The sequence below is a fragment of the Syngnathus acus genome, chromosome 1 (genome assembly GCF_901709675.1).
Source record: "Syngnathus acus chromosome 1, fSynAcu1.2, whole genome shotgun sequence".
NCBI lineage: Eukaryota > Metazoa > Chordata > Actinopteri > Syngnathiformes > Syngnathidae > Syngnathus > Syngnathus acus.
In genome coordinates, this window is record NC_051087.1 from 9,784,812 (window position 1) to 9,799,078 (window position 14,267).

At 39.9% G+C, this 14,267-nt stretch overlaps 1 protein-coding gene across 1 annotated transcript; it reads left to right on the forward strand.

Moving 5' to 3' along the window:
- The first annotated feature begins 213 nt into the window (after positions 1 to 213).
- Positions 214 to 3,343, forward strand: adra2c (adrenoceptor alpha 2C). The gene has a single exon (XM_037259896.1). The coding sequence runs from the start codon at positions 504 to 506 to the stop codon at positions 1,839 to 1,841; it is 1,338 nt and encodes a 445-aa protein (XP_037115791.1). The 5' UTR covers positions 214 to 503; the 3' UTR covers positions 1,842 to 3,343.
- The last annotated feature ends 10,924 nt before the right edge of the window (positions 3,344 to 14,267 follow it).

A 14,267-nucleotide genomic window follows, 5' to 3' on the forward strand; every position in this document is an offset into this window, starting at 1 on the left:
TGGCACACCAGTGTGCCACAACACAGTGATTTATGTCAGATTTCCCTCCAATTATTGCGCTCTTCTCATCTCTACGGTGGAGCAGGTCCCTCCTTTCTCGTCGTGTAAAAAAAATAAAAAATAGGACACGTGGTTGTTTCGCGCCCTCTCAGCCTCAAACGTTCCACTGGGGAGCCAAGGAAGAGGAGGAGGGGGAAAGAGGAGGAGGAGAGATGCAGGAGCAGGCAGGAGGAGAGAGGACGTGCTCAGAGGGGTGTCTGCTTTCTAACCACGGACATTGAGCTGCGGAGCATCCTGCGCCCATTTGGAATTAACACTTATGAGCACCTCTCACTTTTTACTTTTCTTTTCATTTAAGAAGAGACTTGCAGGGTGTGGAAGATGAGCCAGTGGAAAGAGAAGCAAAAAGACATGCTGGATGTATTTTTTGACTGTCAAGTCCTAATGTGACATTGCTTCACGATATGCATGTGACTTTTTAGGAGAGTTCACTATACACCAAGATGGATTTCTTGAATTTCTCCTCTTTAGAGGAAGGGATGGAGGCAGACAACATCTCCACTAACAACACCTCTCAGAGCAAGTACACCCCTCTCGCCATCTGGAGTCTGGCTGGACTTGTCAGTTTTCTAATCCTGTTTACGATAGTGGGCAATGTCTTGGTCGTTATCGCCGTTTTAACGAGCAGAGCTCTGAAACCACCCCAGAATCTTTTTCTGGTGTCTCTGGCTAGTGCAGACATCCTGGTGGCCACGCTGGTCATGCCCTTTTCTCTGGCAAACGAACTTATGGGTTACTGGCTTTTTGGTACGATATGGTGCGACATCTATTTGGCTTTGGATGTTTTATTCTGCACCTCCTCTATTGTGCACCTCTGTGCCATTAGTCTGGACCGCTACTGGTCAGTGACACAGGCGGTAGAGTACAACTTGAAGAGAACGCCAAAGAGAGTCAAAGGGATGATTGTGGTGGTGTGGTTGATCTCAGCTGTTATCTCCTTCCCGCCGCTGATATCGATGGACAGGAGCAACAACGAGACAACCCCACAGTGCTTTATAAATGATGACACCTGGTACATCCTCTACTCCAGCATCGGGTCCTTCTTTGCCCCCTGTGTCATCATGATTCTGGTCTATATTCGGATCTACCAAGTGGCAAAGACCAGGACAAGAACCATGTCAGAGAAGAAAAGGGACGTGGATTCACCACAGGAGAACGGTCGAACCGACACGGACAAAGCCGGTTCGTTTAAGTCTGAAAGAGGGGGAAGTGTTAAAGAGCTTGATTGTGAAAACGGCCATTGCAAGGAACACATGGCCAGTTCGTCTGTGACAAACACTTCTAAAAACCGACACCACGACGATTTCGACGACAGCAGTTCCTCTGACGAGAAACCCAAGAAAAGCTCCACGTCGTCCAAACATCACCACGATGACCGAAAAGACAGGAAGTCCAGCAGGAAAAGCAGCTCTGCCTCGAAATTCTCCAGCAGGAAGTCGTGTGCCAGTTCCAAGTCCATGGAGCTGTTCTCATCTCGCCGCAAACGCAGAAGCACAGTCAACAGGAAGAAAGTGTCGGCAGCACGAGAAAAGCGCTTTACGTTCGTCCTGGCTGTGGTCATGGGGGTTTTTGTTTTGTGCTGGTTCCCCTTTTTCTTCTCATACAGCCTGTATGGAGTCTGTAGGGAGAAGTGCAAGATCCCAGAGACTCTCTTCAAGTTCTTCTTTTGGATCGGCTACTGTAACAGCTCTCTCAATCCGGTCATCTACACCATCTTCAACCAAGACTTTCGCAGAGCTTTCCAGAAGATTCTCTGTAAGTCATGGAAACGCTCTTTCTGACGGGCTTTAACAGACATTTCATCGGGCAGATTACCGTTTAAGCGGTTCTTAGTTGTAGAGAAAAGTGGGGAAGTCTTCCCACCTTTTACTGTCAGGGATTGTGCTTGAAATGAAGGGATGGCGACGGATCAAAGGCTAAAGGTGCAGGAAAATGCACCGCTTTTATTCCCAGTCGAAGCTTTCACTGAATGCTAGGCAGCTTTTTACACACAAATATTTGCTTCGACTAAACCACTCACATTGATTTATGCTCCCTTCATCGAAATACAATAAACTGACTCATAACATCCACTGTGATGCACACGCAGGGCGACAATTGCAACTGGATGAACTGCTCAGGAGACGAAGGGTTTATTGAGGAGACACTTTACTCACATGATCATTGAACATAATGCCAAGACCTTGACAATCTCCAATTGTTATACATAGATAAGACAAAAGACAAGACGATATCGTCTATGGCTCTAAATCTGTTTTTCCTTGACCTTTGTTGTACGTTTCACTCAATATGAGGACCAATGGGACGAAGGGGCTCCTTTCTTACTCTTACTGTGTCAAAATGAGGGAAAAACAGAACCACTTATAGAAATCTATACGTGGAATCTCATACAGAAGTAATATATCTGCCTCCGTGAGAGGTTCCTGCCTGTTCATATACTGAGAATGAAGTGCCAACCTCATCAGAATGTGTGACTTTTTATCCCGTACAAATTCTGTGGACTCGGTGAAATGTAAGGCTCTGTGGCACAATGGGAAAGTCATTCCGTGCAGGGCATCTCTCTGGAACTACAATATCTCATGAGTCTGAAACAATAGATGGATGGATCACTGCCTCCCTGCTGCGGCAGATGGACATGGCTCCTACTATGTGTGTGAAAAAAATGTCAAAAAGAGGTGAAAGTGTGGAATGTGGAACTATATTGTTGAACGGTGTTAATCCACACTGCCACTGTGTGTGCGAGTGTGTGTGTGTGTGTGTGTGTGCCCACGTGTGCGTGCATGTGCGTTTGTGTGGTGCAAGCCTGAATTTGGCACCAGGACTGATCCTCTCTGCTCAAGTGTCTTTTTGTCCTCCTTGTCAGGCAGATTTGATGTTTTCCACCACCTCACCAAAGTCAGACACATTAAAAACCTCTTACAAAAATATTGCTCGCTTTTATCATCTGCTGCTGGCACACATAAGAATGCACATTAGACACTCTTCTCATTTACAATATATTCCTCTTGACATGTCAAGCATTTATAGCCAGGAGGTTAAATGATTATTTTCCCTTGTAAATGTGTGGAAACAGTACAGTATTATTGTGCGGTGCTTCATTATCACCCACTTATTGCTATGATCAACAACATGTACTGTTTGCATTATGAACAATGCGCTCATGGATTTTCACGCCACATCAAACAGTCCTTTTGTAATGTTTTAGAAGAGAAACAAGAACAAGTGTTGATTTCTCTGCTTTGTGCTCATTCTAACAGATCAAATAAATCAAATTGAAACTGTGTATTGGTGCATCGGCTGTATTCTTCATTAATGGTAAATGGCTCTGCATGTGTGCCACAATGCCTTTTTTTTTTTAAGTGTTGGTTGGATTTCCAGCAAAAAGTTACATTTTGCAGTTGCCTGCTCAGAGTGGAGTCAAAGGCTATGTGGCTAATTGTGTGACCATGTGCGATAACCATAGAAACAGAAACTTGACTTTACTGAGACATAGGGCTACTAATGGTGTTTCTGAGCAGAAGTAGGGTATTTTTTCTATTTTACAATCAACAACGTTGACTTTCAATTTTTCAAATATCCAGTACTGAAAAGCGTCAGCTGAACATGACACAAGATGACTGCAGATTAACATTTTTGCAGTATTTTTTACATTTTATTACACTCCTTTTGGCCATTATAGCTTCTATGCTTGCGTCGTTATTACATGCATAAACTTATGACTCCTATGACAGTATTAAAAAACAAAATCAAATTATAGCATTGACTTAAGACCGATTGTCAATTTTGCGCCGGTTATGAGGCAAACTCATTAGCCTTTAATGATGTACAGTTACGTATGTATGTGCTTGAAAAGACTAATATAATAGCCTCCGATTCAGTCACAGTTTAGATCATTACCAGTGACCCTGACAAGGTTTAATACATCCCAAACATCCTCCACCTGTCTCATGCCTATTTACTTATTCCCTGAAAGCCGAGTGGCGTCACTTCAGTGACCAAGCAGAATGAATTCTGTCAAAGTGTTCATAGCATGCTGTGTCAGCAGGTCACATTTCCACACCACTGACACTTCTGATAGCTACAGTGCTGCAAATTGGAACGAGATCCCATCAAATGTCCATTTGAATGGCCAGACTGATCACCTCCATAAAAATGGTCCTTGGAACAAGTTAACTATTGTACAATCTTATGATTATGTCAGAGGTCCTATTGCACAACAACCTTGTCGAGTATGTGCAACCATTGATTTTTTGCTAATCCCAGTTGTCATTACTCAGGGCACATACAGAGATAACCAACCAACCATTGACTCAGATTGATGCCATCACTGAGTGGGAGCTGAACCCATGCAGCCTGCAGCGAACCGACTTCAATTCTATTTGTTGTTGTACATCCATGGGCTGTATTTTTCAGACCGTCACTCTTTTTTGGTACTGCGACTCGGTGGTTCTTTGATAAAATGGGCCGGCATTGTGACATGAGAAATGAAATTATAAAATGTCTACAATTTTTTGCAAAATTTGCAACAGATTGGCATATTTTGGGTAATGCGATTGGCTGGCAACCGGTTCAGTGTGTCCCCTGCCTACTGCCAGTAGTCAGCTGGGATAGGCTCCAGCATGTCCACGACTCTCGTGAGAAAAAAGCACTTCAGAAAATGGATGGATTTTTTTGGATCTTCTGAAATGTGATCATTTTGGAGGTGCGAGGATTCCGGCCGGCTAAGCAGCGTTATTTAGAGTAGAGTCAAAGACTGTTCTGCTTGCTTTCTTTGATTCTTGACTACATTTGTACTATAAAATACAACTGTTGAACAAAACACAACATAACTGACTCAGTTTTGCAAGCATCTATTTTATGTTCTTCTCACTGAAACAATTCTCAAATCTTCTCGCTTACAGGTTTAGTTCTTTCCACGACTACCGTACTTCAATATTTGTGAGGCCACGTATAGCTAATCTGGTATATTATTTGAATTTGGCTTTGCAAAGTGAGAACATTACTTAGGATCTCTTCAGCAAGGATCCAGCAAGAAAAACTGATTTCAAAATAGTATACCTCTTTGAGAATCTTCACACCAGTGACTCCTCAAAGTTTGGCTGAACATATATCATATGCCACTACAGGGAGTAAACAAAACTGTGTTAACTAGGTTAATTTAATTATCGTTAGGACATATTTTAGTGTCCTACGTACATCCTAAATCCTCGTTGTGGCTTTTGTATGCTAAAACAGAGATATGTCACACATTGGATGCTGTGGATAGCAGCATTTATATTTATTAATTTTCATCTTCTACTCTGTTTTTGCAATTGGCAAATACCGGCGCATTACCGTTATTGCACTTTTTGGTGCTGTAAATAGTCAATCCTTCTTGTGGCGGATGCAGGATTCTACCGTTGGCCACAATACGAAATGGGATTTTGTTTAAGGTAAGGCATTTTAAACTGAAAGGATAATGATCCCACAATTAGAAGTGGACATTTTGAATCCAACTGGAACTGGCTCGCTGCCATCAAGAATTAAACAACAGGGATTTTGGGTATCTGACCTAGACCTGTCTTGGTCTCTTTTTTTCCAAATATTTGTTTCAAAAATGTGACTAAAAGTACAGTATGATATATCACAATGCAAGTTTGACCGGTGTGACTTGTTCTCTGAAGCATTTTATTCTGTTAAAAAATATATATATTTTGGGGGGACAGAGACTATTCTGAAGATTATTGTTTGACTGGAAGTCATGGACATGATAATAATCATTTTGGGAGGAAAACTAAATGGAAAAATGACAGTGTGGATTCCGATGATCAATCACCCCCAACTATGGGTTAACCCCCAACTATGGGTTAAATAGTACCACTGCCCAATGGGCTCCTCGGGAGAGGAATGGGCTAAGGGAGTCAACCCCTACAGAAAATCAATTTCCCCTTGGGTTGGAGTCAGGAAGGGCATCCGACTGTAAAAGGTTTTGCTCCAAAAATATTCTCAGCCATATCGAGAACCTAGTCCAACCCAGCGGCGCCTGGAAAGCGGACTTTAAACCGATGATGATAAATCACACAAACAATGACGCCCACATCTCATCAGGACAATTGGACAGGGAGGGAAATGTCGGCGCTTGAAGCTATGTGCTCAACAACAAGCTGCAGTAAGATAACGCCTTTTTTCTGTACGGTGAGAGCCATGTAATGACAAAGTGCGACATGCACCAGAATGCTGGCCGAAGTTGGGAGGAGGAGGATCAGGTAATGCTGCCGATGGGTCCAAAATGAACATTAGTTATTGTAGGTTATGGGTCAAGCTGGATGGTAATGCACTACATTTATACTCAAATATCTTTTGGTACAAACTACTTATCAGAGTAGTTATGATGCAACATATTTTTCAGTTTTACTTAAGTATAAATGTCAAGCAGTAACAATATTTTATTCAGTTATATTGAGTTGCTCGCTACCTTTATTTCTATCAATTTAGTAATTTATTTCTTTTGCAATCGACTTTTTTTCCTTTCTGTCAAATAGTCAGGCATCCACATGACCGCACACAGTCTTGATGAAGTGACTCAAGGTGATGAATTTTCAAGAAGAATGTCCCTACACTGACATTAAGGCAATAATGACATTTCAGTTTTTGAAAAACAACTGCTTCATATTGAGCTGTCATTCATCTGCCCAAATGTGGAAATTTCAGCAAACAAAAGCTTGATGTCTATCAAGAGAAACCATGTTGCAGTAAGTTGCAGATATTTCTTTTTTTAACTCGTTTTGGCTGTGCATGGTCATATGTAGCCCAACTGTCAAATATGCATCTTTTGGAGAGCGAGTTGAAAGCAATCTCAAAGGATGGATGGACACCCTCGCTTGGCCATCAATTTACCACATTGCTCCGGGACACATGATCACATTATCATATTTTTGTCATTGAATACTATTTCAGCTCTTAGATCTACCCCCTCTTTGCTTTTGGGTCCACATATAGAGAATTGTAGTCAGCCATAACAGGAGGATAACTCTTTGCTTTAATTTAAGTCAAGTTATTCAGAATTAACAGCAGTGTGAAGTCCAATATTTGGCTAACCCAAACACCTCTGGGTATAATGAGGAAATTATTAGTTAAAGCAACTTTAACAGTGGTGCAATGGTAACGGTAACTGGTGATGGCAACTACAACAGAGCCCGGCATCCTTTTTAAATCCCTCATCTTTGCTGCCTCCCTCACACATGTCAGAAGCGATTTCAGCAGATCTGCATGAGTGCTCAGTGGGCGAGAAGTGGCAAATCAAGTCAGGCTGCATGGCAAAGTATCTCATTTTGTACATTATGTTGCTGTATATATGAAGAAGAGGTTCAGTTTCTCAGATATTATGGAAAATAATTTTCGGGTGCTGGATTGCTGCGTATTTCTATCTTCTTATGGAATAAAATAAAACTGATTTGGATTACTCTCATTTTCCTGAGCTGTCCAATTTCCCAAATGTTTTCTGTTTGTGGTTCTTTATCAGTCAATCAAATCTTTATTTATATTGCACTGTTTATCATATTTCATCTGCAATGGGGTTTGCTGGCATTTTTGGTTGAGCTCAGTTGGCAGTCACATCGGAGGAGGACAATCAACCAGTTGTTTTTTTTTTTATGAGGCAAGCCATCTGCACTACTGTTGGGATGTGGATTCTGCCCCAAGAGACCGGGACACGGATCTTAGGGTATTGTTCACAACTCAAGAAAGGATTCATACCGGCGGGTGTAGAAGCAATGGAGCCAAAGAGCAAAACTCTGATGATTACTTGTCATTTATAAATTCCCACTCTCATTTACGGTCATGAGTATTGGTAATGACCAAAAGAATAAGATAATTTCTTGGTACAAATGGCTGAAATGAATTTCCTCAGCAGGGTGTCCAAGGTCTTTCCAAGTGGTTTTGGCATCTACTTTAGATCCTAGACGCCTCCCACACACTGCGACAGAATGTCCCCTGACTAGCCTGGATCCTTCCGGAAAAGCTCAATGAAATCTGGGATTTCCTGCTGATAAGCAAAAGATCGATTGATTGATGGATGGATGGATGGATGGGATTTCCCATAATGTCTCCTCATTATTATTGTACAGGCAACTAGTACAAATAAAATGAGGTGTCTGTTTGATGGATGATTCTCTTATTTGTCTGATGAGTCATTTGAGCCTGACGCCAAAAAGGATTGCTACTACAGTATTTGTTGAAATGCAGTAGATGCAAATTATGAGATGAAAAATACTTTACGAAACGTTTTAAGGCGAATGTCAAACGCACTTTATGTATGATTATATTTGTATGCTGTAGTTTTAGTCAAGCATAATGAAATAAACCACACTTTGCAATTTTATGTGGCCTTTAGTCCAACAGTTTCCTTGCAAAGAGATGAAGGCAAGGCAGTCCACATTTTTAAAAATCTGCATTTGCGTATAGTCTCCAATTGGATAACTTGTACGGTTAGAAAGTTGAAGTAACCTGACATAGGACTATTGTAACCTCTGATCGCTTGGCAATAAATAAAGCAAACTGAAAATATGGAACTTTTGACTTTTAAGATGAATTGTGAATCATAAATGGTCATCTCTCACCTGTATTTAAGTATTGGTAAAAAACAATGATGGATGGATAAAATAAATGGATAATGCAAGTGATCTATTGTAGACTTACTGCAGTGTTAAAACACAGATGAGGTGGAGACATTGCGCCACTCCATCGCAGTGAAAATCAATTATTTAATCGATCCCTGTGTCCTTTTATTTCTTCTGGCTCTCGACATTCCGTCCAGCAATGATGAGAACGAAAAGGATTCTGTCTCTTTTTGGTCATCTGCCATCACTCTCAGTTCTCATATCAACCTTGGTAGATCGTCCTCCTTCATTCCCTTCCTGTATCTATCAACTGGAGACGTGCCACAAGTCATCTGTGTTATGAACCACCTTCGTCTTGGCGGAAGACCCAGCCTCAAATGTCAACACCACCATTCACTAGTTGAAGTATTGGAATTTGGTTCTCATAAACTATCTCCCAATAAAATATTGGCTGAAGGTGAAAGAAGTCACCCGTGTGGTCTTCAGTCTCAAAGTTGTTTATGAATTTTTACAAGAAAAATCCCAAAAACTTTCCAACAGCGTTGCCAGATGGTCATCTTTCATCATTCGCCCCTTAGTGCTTTTGTATTCATAACAGCTCAATGCTCACAAACTGCAAATAACAAGCCGTGAATTACCTTAAAAATAACACTTCAAAGTCATTAGGGTGCCCGACTGGCTTTCTGTAAGGGGAATAGTGGCTCTGCTGTTGCTATAGAGACCTAAAGAAACCTACCATATAAGGTCTATAACGTTTGGTTGACCAGTCTGGACAACTTTGCATGATATTGTGAGTAACAACACAAAGTTTTAGCATGTTTCTGCTTTGTAACTCCCTCTTTTACACTGTCCATTAAAAAAATGTATGGCTTACACAATGACATCGGGCGAAAAGCAGACTACACCCGAAAAATGGTCGCCAGCCAGTCGCAGGGCACACATCCACATGCACACCGCCACTGAGCTGGAATCGATTCCATGCTATACGTACAAAAGTCAGGCGAGTGTACTATTACACCAGCAGCGACTTTAATATATATCCTTTCAATCAGGTGTATTGCAATAGAGAAACATATATAACACGCAGGACACAAGACCCCAAGGACCGGAATTGGTGACCCCTGCTGTAAACTGTAAATTTTCCAGCAATGTTTTACAGTATTTAAAAAGACATTTCAGAATGCACACAGTAACAACCAGGTATGCTGTGTTCTGATTCAATACTATCTAAATTAAATTGTGTGGTCCTGCTGTAACGTTGAAATGAAATGCAAATAGCAACACTCAAGTTGAACCATAAACTACAAATGAACTCTCTTTTTTCATTTTATATTACAACCTAAAGCATCTAATGCCCAAGTTTATCTTTCAGTCAGTGCCGAGCGCTCACATCAAACAAGAACTTTACATTCAAATAGCCTGATAATGTACAGCTTGGCAGCCCGGGATATTACCAAACAGTAACAAATGATGCATATCTCGTAAATCTGCTGACTGGTGTCATTATAATCAATAAAGCGAGATGAAATTTTGTCTATGAAATCCTTCACTTTACGGATATGTTTACAGTGTGCTTGGAAGTGTGATGCATGAAAACAAAACATTTTTTCAATTTGTAGTCACACTACATTATCTCTTTTTATTAACCAGGCTTTGCATTTTATTCACTCTCTGCTTTATGGGTCTGAGAGTGTTTAAATTGAAGCAGTGAGTCATTAAGCGCAGCAATCTTCATTTATTAGTCAGTTAATCTGTCTAATTAATTTGCATCTTGAGTAAACGGCAGCATATGGATAGTCTCTCTTGAAGGAGCTACACACGTCAAAGCATACACATTTATAAACATGCATTTTCATAAAAGCATTAAATACCTTCTAAAATGTCTTAAGGATTTTGGAGACCAACCAATATATTTTATTTTCTAAATGTTGTATAATATATTTTATTATATTTGTATTTTTTCAGGCTTTTTTTAGTAGATGCGTTCTCAACATGTTTATGATTTTTTTTTTTATTGCATCTTTGAAGATGTTTGAGTCGTCACCAAGCGCTACCCAACTCTGCCTTTGGTTGACTAATGTCTGTTAATTGACTTCCTTTGATTTACACTCTTTATACTATTGTTGGATTAAGACTTTTGATTATAGTGAGGATGAAATACATATAGGGCAGATCTTATCCAGAAATCCGGGTATTTTAAACCATCAAGGTTTCTCTAAAAGAGCAGGAAAAGAAACTTTCCAGGCAAAATTGAGAATCCGAAGAGGGCCCATATCTCAATCTCTGAGCATGCCTCAAATCCCTCTTTAAAGATGTATATCGCGGGTCAAAGGTCAGGGCTCATGAATGAGAAAGAGGTGCTTTAAAACTTCTTATTAGCACTCTATATAACCTGCACGTAAAATCGGAAAACTGACTGCCAAGTGCCAGACCAATAAGGAATTTCAATTCCGGAGAAAAACAAAAACAAAGGCAGTAGTTTTGTCTAGATCACCGACCGTCATGTGGCAGCCGTCAAGACCTTAAAATATGTGTCTAAATCATGTTGGTCTTCTCAATGCACATTAAAAGTTGTTGACAGCCGCTTAACATCATTTGCCTACAGTTTGCAATGGAGCTCACAATCATGAATTTAAAAACATTTATGTATTAGAATACGCCATCAGATCAGCATAAAAATAATTCCTTCCTTGGCAGACAAAAACAACTATCACACTAAAAATTGTGAGTCCTCCTGGAACACTCTCTGCAAATTTGGCAGGTACAGACTTTGATTTAAAGGATGAGACACAAAAATCCACCCATCCATTTTCCACTACTATTTCTGTTCAGGGCTGCAGGAAAGCTGGAGCCAATCGCAGATGACTTTGGACGGGGTACTTTCTAGACTTGTCTCCAATCAATCATCGACGATCAACAACTACTACTACTGTACACCATCAATCACTTTAACTGCAAAATCAATATATAGGAATAATTACATCTGATGGTGCATGTAGAGATGTTTGAATGGTAATTTTCTTGTCCATTCCTTTTCTCTGATTTTCTGTCTTTGCCTCTTGGTTACCATGGTTATCATTTTTTGCTACTTTTTGGAGGGGGGCACTCAAACACTGATGTGGCCACAAATAAGATGCTGTGCAACAGCCTATATAACATTCAATTTCAGGGGTGAAGTTGTATTATACATAAAAAATGTGTAGTCTGTGTGATACGTAATATTTGTATTAAATAAAACTGGATCTTAAAAAAGGCACGTAGCCTTAAGGGAAGCATACTATAGTTTTTCTTGGATGTAGTGTTTCAGGTTGCACAGCACTATTTTTTCCTTCGAAAAACACCTGTGGCTGAAATACGTAGGAGCGTAGCATTATAGATTTGTGACTGTGCACAAGATGGTTGTTTTTTCACATTTCAGGCCCTCTCTGACAGTGTTGACCGTGAAATTGTTATATCTGTACTGTTCATGCAAGTTGAAAGACACAAACCAGACGGCCAAACCTGTGTGGGTGTATGTGTGGGGATAAAGCTGAGACCGTAAAAAAGCAATCAATTCAATTTGAAGTTCAATGGGAATATGAAAATAACATGTCCGTCTATGAAGGGTAGACAATATCATGTCAATGACACATTCTAAATTCCTTCCTTTATTCCATTCTATAAATGACATGAGATGACACTCACTGCACCATCTGACAACATAACATCAGGACAAGCCATCTGTCCAATGCATGCGAGTAGATAAAGCGAGCATTTGTTGAGCCACAGGTGGAGCACATCTGTAAAGTTTTGTTTACAATATGGTGTCAAATTGTTCCGCATGAGCTTCACACATGGTGAGAACCGTAACGTAATATTTTTAGGAGTTTTGATGGAATAGAAGCACATTTCAAATACATCCAACTCTAGCCTGAAAGCAAAATCATATTCCCATTAGATTGTATTGGATTTTGTTGATCAATATTTTTATGTCAGCACTTTTGTCTCACACAAACACTGACCCAAGGCAAATTATCTCGAGCATCTTCTACCCCCTTTAAATTCATTTTCTACGTCTGCGGTGATGTGCTGAAAGGTCCACAGCCGGTCGAATCAAATAATTTAACTGAAGCGCTCCCGCAGTCAGTACAAGGGAGCATCGCAATGGAAATCTCAATTTTTAAACATCAGCAAAATGAAAGGGGTTTGGCGGTGACTAACGGTAGATCAAGAAGAGCCGTGACTATAGAAAGACACCAGCATTGAAAGAGGAGGTCTCCGATTAACAGGAGACAAAAGAACATAATGGGATGTGCAAGTGAATGATGAAAGATACAGTTTTGCTTTCAAGGCTATTCCTTTAAAAATGTAAAAGATTTTTGTGACCCATCAAAGATTTCAGGCATTTAAACTAGTAAATGGAATAAAGAAGTGAGAAACACTATGGCTGTTTTTTTTTTTAATCTTAATTTAATAGCAATGTTTCTTGTTTGCACTTTTTGACTTTGTAATGGTTTCCATCAATACTGTCTCTAAAATAATTTATGCTTGCTCAACACCTCCATCACTCTTTCTACAAACTCCAATCTTGAACAGAGTGCGAATAAATAATCTGCCTAATTATTTTTGCAGAAGTAATGAATCGTTTCATTTAATTAATCGACAGAGTTGGCGCACTGCTCTCAAAAAGCAAACACTCTTCAAGAGTGAGACCTGGAATATTTAGACATAATGAAAATCTAAAATCTTTTTTTAACTTGGCTTGATTTTATTTTTTCTCAAAATGCATCAAATTGATGTGTATAAATATGAAAAAAAGAAACATTTGCTTCCTGGGGAACATGCCTGTAGACCCCCATAGGTCGGTCCTATACTTCTCACCTTTTAAACATCTGACCTGTTTTCCTCCATGGAATGGCCATGATTGGTTTTATTTGAACTTTCTACTGTTTATTTTTAAGCCTCCATTTCCTGCCTTCATACGTATTTTGTGTTTGAAAATCTCTTCATGTTTAGACAAGATATATACAATATATAAAAAGAATCGGTCCAAGATTTGTGCAAAATTTTCATTACTTGACCGCAGTCATTTTAAGCATAAAAGGTTTTCCATCAAATGATTATTTTTTTCTTCAATCCCTGAGTCAGAATCTGAAGACTGAGATGGTCAATGAAGGACCTTGACTCTGCATCTGGTGAGCCATGTCTACAATTTTCAGTATGAGAGTATGCTTTTGCAATAAAAAACAACAACAATTCGTTAATTCAAATCTTTTAACACATCTTAACCAGGGGAGCCAATAATTATTGAGGGAATTATATATGTATTCTCCCATTACATTTCAACTTCAAGGGTGTAAGGAACAACAGGAAACAGCAGTCAGTGTACTGACCACGCCATGTCCACTTCATCCCATGCCTTTGTCACCATACAAATCCCAATTCAAGCACAACCCATCATTTTGTCAATTCATTGTAACTTTAGCTCTCACAATTTATGTCCTTAGGTGTTCACAAACAAAATGAAGGGACATGCCTGCGTTGAATTATGCTCACTTGTTGACACGGGCAGACGTGAGAAGACACGCTGGATCTTAATCAATTAATTGGAGTGTGTGTGCGTGTCGAAGA

Coding starts and splice junctions, on each gene's coding strand:
- adra2c (XM_037259896.1), top strand. CDS start 504: ATGGATTTCTTGAATTTCTCCTCTTTAGAGGAAGGGATGGAGGCAGAC.